This window comes from Galeopterus variegatus, unplaced genomic scaffold (assembly GCF_000696425.1).
Source record: "Galeopterus variegatus unplaced genomic scaffold, G_variegatus-3.0.2 Scaffold13299, whole genome shotgun sequence".
NCBI classification, from domain to species: Eukaryota; Metazoa; Chordata; class Mammalia; order Dermoptera; family Cynocephalidae; genus Galeopterus; species Galeopterus variegatus.
The window spans coordinates 1-12,647 of record NW_007739410.1 but is presented as its reverse complement, the minus strand read 5'-3'; the positions used below and the strand labels follow the sequence as shown (position 1 = coordinate 12,647).

Sequence of the window (12,647 nt, the reverse complement as noted above, 5' to 3'; positions counted from 1 at the left end):
AACAGATAGATTTTTTTACTGTTTTTCATGGTAATCAGACTTGGGTGTTTACATGTACGAATAGCCCTGCACACCACTGGGGAAAGCGTTCAGCTCACCTCATGAGGAATGTAATCGGGAGGCAGTTTGCTCAGCATATCTTCAGATAATCTGTAAACAATGGCTTCCCGGGTCTCTCCCCCACCACCTCCACTCTCTTTGGGTTGAATGTTGGTAATTGTGTCAAGAACAGCAGAGGCAGTGTTACTCTGATACCTGACAAAAAAAAGGGAACTGTTCAGAATGTAACAGGGAAACACACCCTCGGAGACCATTATCAAAGCTGAAGTGAACTGATCAAACCCAGCCCCACGCACACATGCACACACACACAAAAGAAAGAAAGAAAGAAAAGGGAGGAAAAGGAAACTTTACCATCAAACCACAGGAACGAGAAGATTACAGATCCATTCTTCTGCCTCCTAATGGGATATAAGAATATCACAGAAATGAAAAGCTCTCCATCTTCAGTGAAAGAGATTCCACAAACATCCGTGGGAATCCACATCAGTGCTTTACGGTCTTGGCTATAGCTAACCTGAATGCCTCAGGCTGGACGATGAGCACAGATCCTTTTCCTCTGCCCTGCTTATGGCCTGATCATAAGAGTCTACTATTACCTGACAGTCTGTTAGATCAAAGAGAACCAATCGGATTTTCTCACTGAATTATAAATTGTTATTTCTTTTGTCTTTTCTGTTTTATTTTCTCATTTTCCCCACTTGTTTCATGATTTCCAAGGTGATCTACTGGCATCCATCTGCTCTGTCTGTTCAAATGCAGCCACCCATCTTTAAAATCCATTTATTCCATATAGATCCACTATCCAGGCACTGAGCTAGATTCTAAGAAATAGCAGTGAACAAGACATGGTCCTGTTCTCTAGTGGAGGAGGTGGACATTAGACAATACCACTGTAACGTAATAAGTGCTGTGGAGGAAAAGAACAGGATGCTTTAAGACCGTTTAGTCTCACTCGCTATCTAATGCTCTTTGGGCCAACCAGGTGCTCTAAGATACATAAACTTAGTCTCTGTCCCTGAGATCCTGGGTTGACTAGTTATATGGACATTTGGGTAGGGTATGTGTAGGTGTGTTTGTGTGTGTGCATCAATTTACACCAGAACATCAGTAAAAGTCTCTCTTAAAAAGTCACATGTAAGCTGAGACCTGCAGGATGAATGGGTCAGCCAGGCAGTGGGGTGGGGTGGGAGGCATTCTGAAAGAACATTCTGATAAGAAGTAAGGGCTAGAGGTGAGAAGGACTTCAGTGCATTTGAGAAACAGAAACAAGGCCAGGAAGGATGGAGCAGCGAGTGAGAAGAGATGAGGATGGAGATGAGGCAGGGGCAGACCGTGCAGTCATGTGGGTCACTTTGATTCTTAACATTACCCTAAAGGCAATGGGCAGCCACTGAAGCCTTCCCAAGCTGATGAGGGGTGGATGCTGGAAATTACTTGGAAATAGGACTTGGAGACTAAGAAGCCTGGGAAATGACATCAAGGAGGAGGCCTGCACCTGAGGACTCCTGCACATCCTTTAAGGCACAACTCAAATGTGGCCTCTCTCACTAGCTTTCTTTGATCCCTACATTGCAATTTATTGCTCCTTCACCTGTGTTTTCTAGAAATGTGTATACACCCGTTTTAGAGTTACCTTATTGCATTATGTAAGTATTTGCCATTCGTCCATTTTCCCTAACAGATGATGTGTTCCAAGGACAAGAACTGCGTCTTACTCAGATCTGTGTCCCCAAGTTGGCCAGACAGTAAGTTCTCAATAGGTATTTGTTTGTTGAATTGAGACCAATCGGCTTGGATTTTATTAAACCTCTAATATAAAGGACAGCAGTTCTCCAATATTTAAAGAGCATAAAAATTTATTTGTTCCTTCTTATGGTAAAAGTTTAGTATACTATTTCTACTATTTTTCTCTTTCCTGGTAACTTTCCACATACAAAAGGATACACACACACACACACACACACACACATATCCTTGGATCCTTGACTTCTGATAACTTTTAATTTTGTTGTTTTCATAGGATTTTCCCCCTCAGAGTGATTTGTATTTTTCTTATACTTTATATGACTTTTAAAAACTAGGATTGCACCATACTTCAAAATTCAAGAATGAGTTGCAAATGCCTTTTGAGACACACACATACACACACACACACACATCTCCCAAACACAGAATAATCAGAAAGATAAAATATGAGGGTGAAGAAATATTATTACTTTATCAACACAGGTCTTTAAAGGTTAAGAAAAGAAAACCACAGAAAATTTCCATTTATGCTAAGAAAATCAGAGTTCATTCTTCCTACCTACTGTTCTAGCTACAAATAAAAAAGAGAAAGACCCCATATCTGGAATTCTCAGGAGCTCTGTTGGCTCACCTCCAGCTTAAATTCTCTTTGGAGGCACACTCTGCACCTGTCGCTTGGTGTGAACAGCTCACACTACTGCGGGCATGACCATCTTGCTCTATGCTGGCTCTGGCCAAGTTTACTGGCGCTCCGGGGAGAGGTTGATGGAAATGCCGTTGCTGCTACATCTCACCTAAGAAATCACTTTCATAGTGGATGGTTTTATTTTTTTATGAGGTGATCTGAAAACAGTCCTCAAAGCATAGATGCTGGGAAGAAGCCCTGAAAAGTTGATCCGTTTTGCATGAGTTGGACAAGCTCTCCAGATCATCTCCCCACCACACATTTTCTTAGGCACAGAATGTCATTCCCTGGTATTCCAGAGCTGTACACCTTACATTTCTTTTTCCACAATGTGATTTTATGTTTGCAAAGATATGAAAATCAAAAGCCTAGCCAGCTAGCTATAATGAAAAATTGCAAATATCTCTACATGCCTCAAAAGCCCAGGGGCTTTAAGGAAAGTAGTCCCCCAAAATGCTCTGAGATGAAGAACAGAAACTATAATGTTCCTTTGAGCTTTGGTCCTGAGTTACTTCTTGAAGAAAATTTCGCTTTGGAGTAAATATGGGAAGAAGCTCATATTGTCCTTTTAGCTTGGTGGTTCTGGAGAGCCAGGGTCATGGATAATAAAAATGCAAAGGAATGGAGAAACAGAACTGTCTATAAAATAAGCAGTTACCTACCTAATGAGATATTAGTGCACTGTCATATCCAAATCGGCCTAGATTCACACACACCTTTCCATACGAAATATCAATGAGTATAATCTTTTTTAAAGTCTAAAACTCAAAAGCAACAGCTAATACTAAAAGAAATGCATTTAAATGCGTCCTGCATAGAAATGAATATAAAAGTTGTAATAAGGCATTTGATAAATTCCAGAAGGTACAAAAATATGCATAACCACTAATGAGAAAAAGAGTGAAAATAAATAACCATTTTGACATTGAGATAGTTGAATTTGCAGAGTCTATGGTACCTCATAAATCTAGATAATAAAATGTGAATAAACTATGCATTTCGATGGTTCCTGACACCAAGATATCTAAGCTCTTGGGAGAGATTTTACTTATTCTAAAGCATTTATTCAGGTTGACTTCCCTCCCCTACTTCAGAGATTCTGCATCTTAACCAAGGACCAAAAAGAGAGACCTGTGGTCCCCTTTCCCAAATCTCTCTCCTCTCTTAAATTTACGAATGCTAACTTCAGAGTGCAGATTCTGATAAACAGGGAACACAAAGTTCTCCACCATGACCCAATTATAGTCCGTGAGCCTATCTAGAAGCAAGAATGTCGTTAAGTGGCATGGACAGTCAGATGAATTAGTGATTCCTCTGGCTGGGAACATCCACACAGGCTTAGCCAGTGTATCTCAGAGAGTCCTGCCCTTTTCATGGTTTCAACTGTTATCTCTGCACACATGCTCTCAAATCTCTCACCTGGGCTCCAGGCCATGTTTCTCACCCCACTCAGATATATCCTGTTGTCTTTCTCAACTCAACAGAACTATATAACTTCCCATCAAATGCACTCCTGTTCCCAGCTCCTCCACTATCCCAGCTCCAATACCAGAAACGTCAGGGGCATCTGTGATTACTTCTTTCATTTCACACATCTTGCTGGAGTGGGAAGGGTATCATTGGGAGACCTGGGGAAGCTTCATCCGTTATTACTTACTGCCTCCTGGTGGCTGGTGGGGAAACAGCAAGGGGTTGTAGCAAAGCCCTCCAAGAAGGCAAGCTCAACTTACCAGGAAGAGTTGGGGCAAGATTCCATTCACCAGATTTTTGAGAGCCCAGAGCAAAGAAGAATGAAACATAGGACAAAGCTCACCCAGAGACCAAGAAAATTACCTAATTCATAGCTGCAGAACAGAGCATACTGCCTGAGCAAGAACCTGGAATGGGCCAAGACATGCTGAGAGGAGGAGCTCTGGGGTGGGTGGGGAAGATCCAAGGACAGACCAAATGGGAAGTTAAAAAGGAAGAGAGATCAGAGAAGGTGGGTCACAGGTCTCACAGGTCTGCCAGTTGTCTCTAGTGGAAATAATCCTCCATTTAAGGCAGAGGTGCGGAGTCTTCTACCTGACGTTCCTCAGTGTGCTGAGAGATTACAAAATCCTAACACTCTATTTTTGCAGAAGCTAGCTTACAACATCCTACAGCATGCGTGCCAGTGACGGCATCTGGACCTCTGGACAGAGCTGTGAAGAGAGACTTGACCAAAGACAGAAGGTTCACTATGCCCTCTCTACCCACAAGTTAGACAGATAAAAACTACAGAAGGTTGTAAGCCATTGCTCTATATTCACTAAGCCCTATCTGTCCCCTTTTGGGACTGGTCCTGCAGCTGTGCTCCACCCTCTCCATCCTCTCATCATCCCTTATCTAAGTCTGTACCCTCACACACCTGGATTTGCCCACGTGGTCTCTAAGATGGTCTGCCGTTCACCACAGTGCTCCAGCCAGCGCTGGAGACAAAGGCCTTGCCAGCAGTGGCAGAGAGCTTGCATTTCATTCTGAGTGCTGTGGGAAGCCACTGAGATGGAGAAGAGGCAGGAGACTCACGGGTTCAGTGTGGGGCTTTTCAAGATGGAGCTGCCTGGAAGACACTGCAGTGGATATCACATAGAAATCCTGGCTTCTGGTGTGGTGTTCATCTGTTCCAGTGCTAAGTTCCCCCTTCCTGTTTCTCAGCAGTTTCTCTGGGATGCATTGGCACACCATAGCAAAGTGCTTTAACAGAACTGCCTGGATAGATTGTACTAGGAGAGTTAGCACATTCTTTTTGGAAAGAGACTAAAGTGGCTTCAAACTGTCATTAGATTAAGGTCTACAGAGCTAGAGTTTTGTCCACACATCTATTAGAAGTTTATTGAGTGGGCCAGCCCCGTGGCTCACTTGGGAGAGTGCAGTGCTGGTAGCACCGAGGCCGTGGGTTCAGATCCTATATAGGGATGGCTGGTGCACTCACTGGCTGAGAGCAGTGCGGACGACACCAAGCTGAGGGTTGCGATCCCCTTACCAGTCAAAAAAAAAAAAAAAGAAGTTTATTGAGTAAGCTGGACTCAGTATACTCCATTCTTTCCCATACTGTACTGAGTCCAGCTCATTCAAGTAGGTTAAAGGCTAATTTGCTTAACTCTGTGAAAATAAATAGAAAAACCTAGATAAAAAAAATAATTTCCTTGGAGATGCAGTGTTCAAAAGTTGACTACAGGGCCGGCCCGGTGGCGCACTGGATAGTGCGCCGCTTGGGAAGCGCTGCGGCGCTCCCGCCCGAGGGTTCGGATCCCACATACGGACCGGTTCCCGCTCACTGGGTGGGCGGGGCGCGGGAGCAACGCCGAGGGTTGCAATCCCGTTGCCGGTCCCCGGTCCGGTACGGGGGCAACACTGAGGGTTGCGATCCGTTGCCGGACCCGGAAAAAGACAAAAAAAAAAAAAAAAAAAAAAATTGTTTAAAGGGGGGAAAAAAAAAAAAAAAAAAAAAAATTGTTTAAAGGGGGGAAAAAAAAAAAAAAAAAAAAAAATTGTTTAAAGGGGGGAAAAAAAAAAAAAAAAAAAAAAATTGTTTAAAGGGGGGAAAAAAAAAAAAAAAAAAAAAAATTGTTTAAAGGGGGGAAAAAAAAAAAAAAAAAAAAAAATTGTTTAAAGGGGGGAAAAAAAAAAAAAAAAAAAAAAATTGTTTAAAGGGGGGAAAAAAAAAAAAAAAAAAAAAAATTGTTTAAAGGGGGGAAAAAAAAAAAAAAAAAAAAAAATTGTTTAAAGGGGGGAAAAAAAAAAAAAAAAAAAAAAATTGTTTAAAGGGGGGAAAAAAAAAAAAAAAAAAAAAAATTGTTTAAAGGGGGGAAAAAAAAAAAAAAAAAAAAAAATTGTCTACAGTGGTGACAGAACAAGAAAGATATCAAAAAACTAGCACCATCAAAAAGCACTGGGCCTAGATGGTTTTGTGAGAGAATTCTACCAAACCTTCAAGCCTCCGATGCTACACAAATTGATCCAGAGCTTAGGATAACTTCCAAATTTTTATAAAGCGAATATAATATTGATTTATAATTAAACCTGATAAAGATACCACCCAAAAAACCAGACCAATCTCATTTATAAATATTAATGAAAAAAACCCCAATGAACTATTACTAAAGCCCATCACCACATTAACAGACCAAGTAGTATCAATTTCAGGAATGCAAAAATAATGTTAATTGGGAGATCAATTAATACAATTCACCAAATTTCTAGGTATTTGGGGAAAATCATATAATTATCTCTGTAGATGCTGAAAGGCATTCAACAAAATTCAAAACCCATTTCTGATAAAAACAGAAAAATAAACATGCAATTATAGGTAGGAAAAGCCTAGGGAAAAAAAAAAGTGAGGGGCAACTAGCACTACCAGATAGAAAAACATACTGTGAAGTCTCTAATTTTAAAACAGACTGCTACAGAATAGAAAGTCCAGAAATGGAACCACATACATATGGAAATTCTGTCTATGACAAAGGAAGTATCTCAAATCAATGGTGATGGGATGACTGGATTGCTACTTGGAAAAAGATAAATTTTCATTTATGCCTATGCCACAGTAAATTTTGAATGGATAAAAAAATAATAATAAATGTAAAAAGTGAAACCATTCAAGTACTGGAAGAAAATATGGGTTATTCCTTTATAACCTGATATGGGAAAAGACTTTCTTACTATTACTAAAAATCCAGACATACAACAACAAAAGAATTCATAAATTTGATTACATAAGACAAAAGTAAAACAAAACAAAACAATAACAAACTTCCACCTGGCCAACAACAACAAAAATATCATAAGCAAAGTTAAAATCAAATGACAAAATGAGAAAAAAATATTTGCAATATATATCCCAAATAAAGGGCTGGTATTCTTAAAATATAAATAATCCTATTTTTTATTTTTTTTAAATGTTTTGTTTATTTTTATTTAATCCAAAATATTTGAACATTTACTGGTACATATTTGTCGGGTACAGTGTGTTGTTCCGGTAAATTCATACACTGCACAATGCATCACTTAGTGTAGACAGCATAGTTTTATACCCCTTAGTCTGCCACTTCTTCTAACCCATCCACCCACCCCAGGGCTTCTGGTAATTGTTATTCTGCTCTCTACTATAAGAATCACTTTTTTGATAATTCTTAAAAATCAAAGAAAAATAATTAAAACTCTACTGAAAAAAATGGGCAAACTATATCTAAATAGTCCTTAAGTATATGAAAATTTGCTCAATTTCACTCAAAATAAGAGAAAGTAATTTAAAACTATGCTGAGGTACAGTTTCTCACTGTCATACCAGTGAAAATTCAAATGCTTCATCAACACTGACAAGATCCTGAAGAAATAGGTTGCAAGTAAGAGTGCAAAATAGTACAACCCTATGTAAGTGAATTTGGTGGTATTCACTAAATCTCAATCGAGCAATCCCACTCATAGCAATTTACCCTGAAATACATACCCAACAGTATGAGAAACCATAAGCATAAGGTTATTAATTGAGAAATTATTTGAAGTAGCAAAATATTGGAAACAACCTAAATACCCATCCATAGGAGGATGGTTTAATAAACTACAACATGTATAAACAATGGAGTAGCATGCAGCTGTAAAAAATGAGAAAGATATATATATGAACTGACATAGAGTGATTTACAGGATACACTCTTAAGTGAAAAAAGCAAGACACAAAATAATACATATAATATGGCAATTTTGTATAAGAAAGAAAGGGTAATAAGAATATGTATATATGTATGTGCATGCAAAAAGAAACACAGAAAGCTAACCCAGAAACTGTGTTTGATTTCCCATAAAGGAAGGGGGGATTGGGTCAGAAGGGTATGAGACTTCTCTAAGAACGTCTTATCTTAGTTGTGACTTTTGAACCATGCTCATGTTTTACATATTCAAAACAATAACAAGGAAGGGGAAAAAACCTAAAATGTAATGCAAACAGAAACAAATGACATAACAAATGAACATAACTATAACATAACACAACTATATACCAACTGATAGCATAACCACACAGAAAAAACAATTAATTGAGTGACTTTTAAACGCAATACTCTGTATACCCTCAGTGGGATAAATTCTATGGACAAACACAACGAAGGTATCTTTTGTTCAAAGACCTCTACTTAGTAGATCTGTTGCTGGTAGTGGCATTAGCATATTAATTTCAAAAAAGTGAGTAAATATATAGAAGTTTCTAGAAACCAGATTTTTACTGTGGGAGGAAGAGACATCATTATGGAATGAGGGAGACAAGGAAGGACCCTGAGGAGTACAACTGGAATTGGAATTATTTGTATTAGTTCATGGTGTTTTAAAAAATACGCACTTCCTAGCTCTGTCCTCTGAGAGAGCCTTCAAGCACACACACACACACATGCATACACACAGACACACGTAGAAACAGATGTGGCTATATGTGGATATAGCTGTAGATAATAAATACACAAAGATATGTATACATATAGAAAGATGAAAAGTAAATGGGACAAAATGTTAACAACTGTTGAATCTAGGTGGAAGATATACGGTGTTCACAGCACTTGCAATTTTCCTGAGGGTTTGTAATAGTTCAAAATAAAAAGTCAAAGGGGGAAAAAGTTTTGTCTTTATGATGGCTTCCAATCCCATTTACATTTTTGTTATATTTCTTTGGACTTTTTCTAGCTCTGGTACATCTTTCTGAGAGTTGGTGACCAAAACTGCTTATGATAAGGCGTAGGCACGCCATCACTGAGTCAGGGTGAGATTGTTTCATTTTTGTTTTACATACTCTTTGGTAGGATCCTGTAGAACCCAACAAGATCAGATTATCCAGGAACCAGCTATCATGACTCCTCAAGCTCTTGCCAAGGACAGAATCAAAGTTCTGAGCCCTCATATGTGAACATTTTCAATTATAAATTCACAAGTGTATCAAGACTTATTGGCTGTTTTTCTGCCCAGCCACGTGAACTCATGAGACCTTTCTATAGACTATCCTCGTTGATCAGATTCTTCACAATCTAGAAGAATTTAGTATTGTCGATTTGGTTAAGTATTTCCTGAGCACCAGGCACTGCTGTAGCACTGGGGACACAGCAGTGAAAATACATGAAAGTTTTCAGATGTAACAGAACTTAGGTTTTAGTGGTGGTTGAAAGGTAATAACAAATAAATAATTTAAATATGGAGTATGCCCACTGGTGATGCAAACTATAGGAAAAAGCAAGCCAGGAGGAGAGGGTCTGGGGCAAGCGTTGGGGAGAGAGGATTGTAATTTTTAAATAAGGTAGTCAGGGAAAGGTTCATTGAAAAGATGATATTTAAGCAAAAACTGGAAGAGGTAAAAGGGTGAGCCACAATGATATCTGGGGGGAGGGCTGCTCCAGGAAGTGCGAGCACCCTTTGGTGGGCGCTGTCTGGCCTGGTTGAGTAACAGGAAGCTAGGGAGAGCTGGAGCTGAGCTGACATGAGGGAAGGAGACGGCAGGAGGGAGTCAAGGCCAGGAGGTGCAGGCAGACGGTACTATTGGGACTTGTAAGTCAACTGTATGTAGTCACTGTCAGTCTTCAACCTTGACTCAGAGTGAGACAGGGGCCTCAGACAGTTCTGAGCAGAAGGGTGATGCGGGCTGAGTCACACTTTTAAAGTCCCAGCTAAAGCAAAACTACTTCGCTATACTCCCTCTTTCAGATGATGCCTGAGCTTATTCTCAAACCGGTCCCTGAGGAGTCCCTTTTATTTCTTCACTTCTTTCCCATTCCCAGCTAACTGACAGCCTCTTTAAACAACAGCTAGAGCTGCCACCAAAGAGTCATCATGGTCCTATCATGGGGTCTGAAAGGAGTGTTGCCATTCATGGGTTTTTTGGTCATGTCCATGTCTTTGAAGATGACAAGTGGCATGGGCGATACCAGAGGATATGGAGAAGGTCAAATTGTTGTGGTATAAAGAGGCCAACAGGGCATGCCTCACGCAGGGGGCAAGGTGGGTGTTCAGGGGTGGAAAGACAATGTAATTGGCAGCAAACTGGGATTCCCAGGATGCCCAGCAAGGCCAGAAAACGAGAAGGTGGGGAACACCCAATGGCGGAGAGTTATTAAAATCACAACAGTAGGCAAGTAACTAGGAGAGCCATACACCACCCTCATCAGTCATGACAGCTAAGATTCTGCCGGAGGAGTCCTGCTTTCTTCCATTTCCTGGAACACTCTCCTGGACACAAACTTTGTGGTCTCTCATTCATGGGCCACAGGGCAATGCCCATCCAAAGGAGCATCTCGGATGGGGCTTCCTGAACCTCCCCCCCCAACCCCCTACCACCGGCCCCGTGAAGCTGGGTGGTCCTGTTTTGCGGTAGGTATCTCTAAAGAGAGGAGGAATGAGATCTCATCCGAAGGATGGGTCAGAGAAGGGGCTTAGGACTGGAAAGCATTTCCTATCTCCTCACTCATGGCCTCTTAGCCTGATGGCTGCAGCAGGACCTCACGCTGAGCTGAGACCTGCCACTCTTTCCACCCCAGGCTGTGCATCTGTGTCGTGTGCTCGCTGCAATGTGCCCACCACGGGCAGTTCATGCCAGAAGGATGCAGGTGAGCAAGTAAAGGGAGAGGGACCCCCAAAGAAGGGTCAGGCAGGAATATAATTCTTCATCCTGCTGTCTGTACTCTCCTGGCCCTTTTATGTCCTATTTATGAGCATAACATTTTTAATGGATCTTTAAAGAAAGAGATGAGGAGCTGGGAGACTACTCTCCTATCAACAGAGAGCATCAATACCAATAACACTGACTGGTTTTATGACATGACAGGAGAAATAATCAATGCATAAATTAGAGCTTAACATTGTCATAAACACCAGAGCATCAGGATTTAGTGAGAGGAGAACAGACCAAGATATGACAAAGGTATAATTGGGAGACAGGAAGTGACACTATTTTTCACAGTAAAATAAGAAAAGGGGAAAGGAGAGATATTAAGAGAGAAAATGAAATGCAGTCTTTGCCAGGCTGAGTTAAAAATGACCCCTTCAAATTAAAAAATGCTAAGAACTTACGTGATATCAGCATTAGGGTGAAGCCCAAAGACTTCGGGGTTATCTAGGGATGGCAATGACTGGATGTATTCAAAATACTGGTCCAAGGTTTTGCACAAGGGGATTTTATATCCAGTATAAAAACAGAATGATGGTTCAAACATCTTCTCACTGAACCAGACCTGTATGTGAGAGAAAATTTTACAAAGTAAAACTGATGAGCATCTAAACGAAAACGGTCACTCTGAAGGAGGAAGGGTCACCTTATTTTCATCTTCATAGAGTTTTTAATATCGGTTTTGAGAGCACCTTAACAAAATCACTGATGGAATAATTAGCACATATACAAAGAAAAGAGAGAGGCCAGAACACAAAAACAAATCAGCCCGGACTCTGCTTAACACCAAAGAAGATATTTGCTAAGAGTGAAGAGGAGAGAGCAGCTTTGCAAGCCCACTCACTATTCACGTAATCTGACAGCCCTCAACGGCATGTTTGAAGGGGAGTATGAGCATTCTGCAAAGTCGATGAGCCAACATCTCCCCACTGAAGAGGAGACCTGGGCATTTTCATCGCCTCACATCCTCCGATGCGCGGCTCATGCCGGAGAACTGAGGTCATGCACAGTTGTGCCACAATGGCACTGGGCACCAGCACATGGCCAGGAAAGCTTCTCCTCACAAACGTCTCCCCTCCCACCCTGAGCTGGAGAGCTTCCTCTGTTAATTCAGTTACAGCCCCCTCCACAAGAAGCACATGTATCCAACCACCTTGTTGTTCACCTTAAGACATCCTTTTCTCATTCCATATGAATTGATTGACTTTCTGTAACAAAACAGCTGGAGAACAAATACACACTTGGTGTGAGCAGACCGATTCTGAAGAGGGAAAAAAATGATGCTGAATGTCTATGAGCCAGACTTTAGGCAATGACTTGAGTGTCTACCAGAGTGATTTTCCCAACAGGGAAGGAAATAACAGAAAGACAGGAGGAACAGAAATGCAGGTACAATGACCAAACCGCTCAGGGAACTCAATATGAAAGAGATGAACAGTGTTGCTCACTCCTGCTGGTCATGCTTTCCCTTCTATCTTTCCTCCATATCCTTCT

The 12,647-nt window shown here is 40.8% G+C and overlaps 1 protein-coding gene across 1 annotated transcript in view; it reads right to left on the bottom strand.

Moving 5' to 3' along the window:
• The window catches only part of LOC103581542 (dynein heavy chain 8, axonemal-like), a 34,113-nt gene extending 21,975 nt beyond the window's left edge, over positions 1 to 12,138 (bottom strand). Inside the window, exons 1-3 of the mRNA XM_008563354.1 lie at positions 12,118 to 12,138; positions 11,558 to 11,718; positions 99 to 255 (exon numbers count right to left, since the gene is read on the bottom strand). Of these exons, the coding sequence (XP_008561576.1) occupies positions 99 to 255; positions 11,558 to 11,718; positions 12,118 to 12,138 (339 nt within the window). The remainder of the gene's footprint in view (positions 1 to 98; positions 256 to 11,557; positions 11,719 to 12,117) is intronic.
• Positions 12,139 to 12,647: the final 509 nt, after the last annotated feature.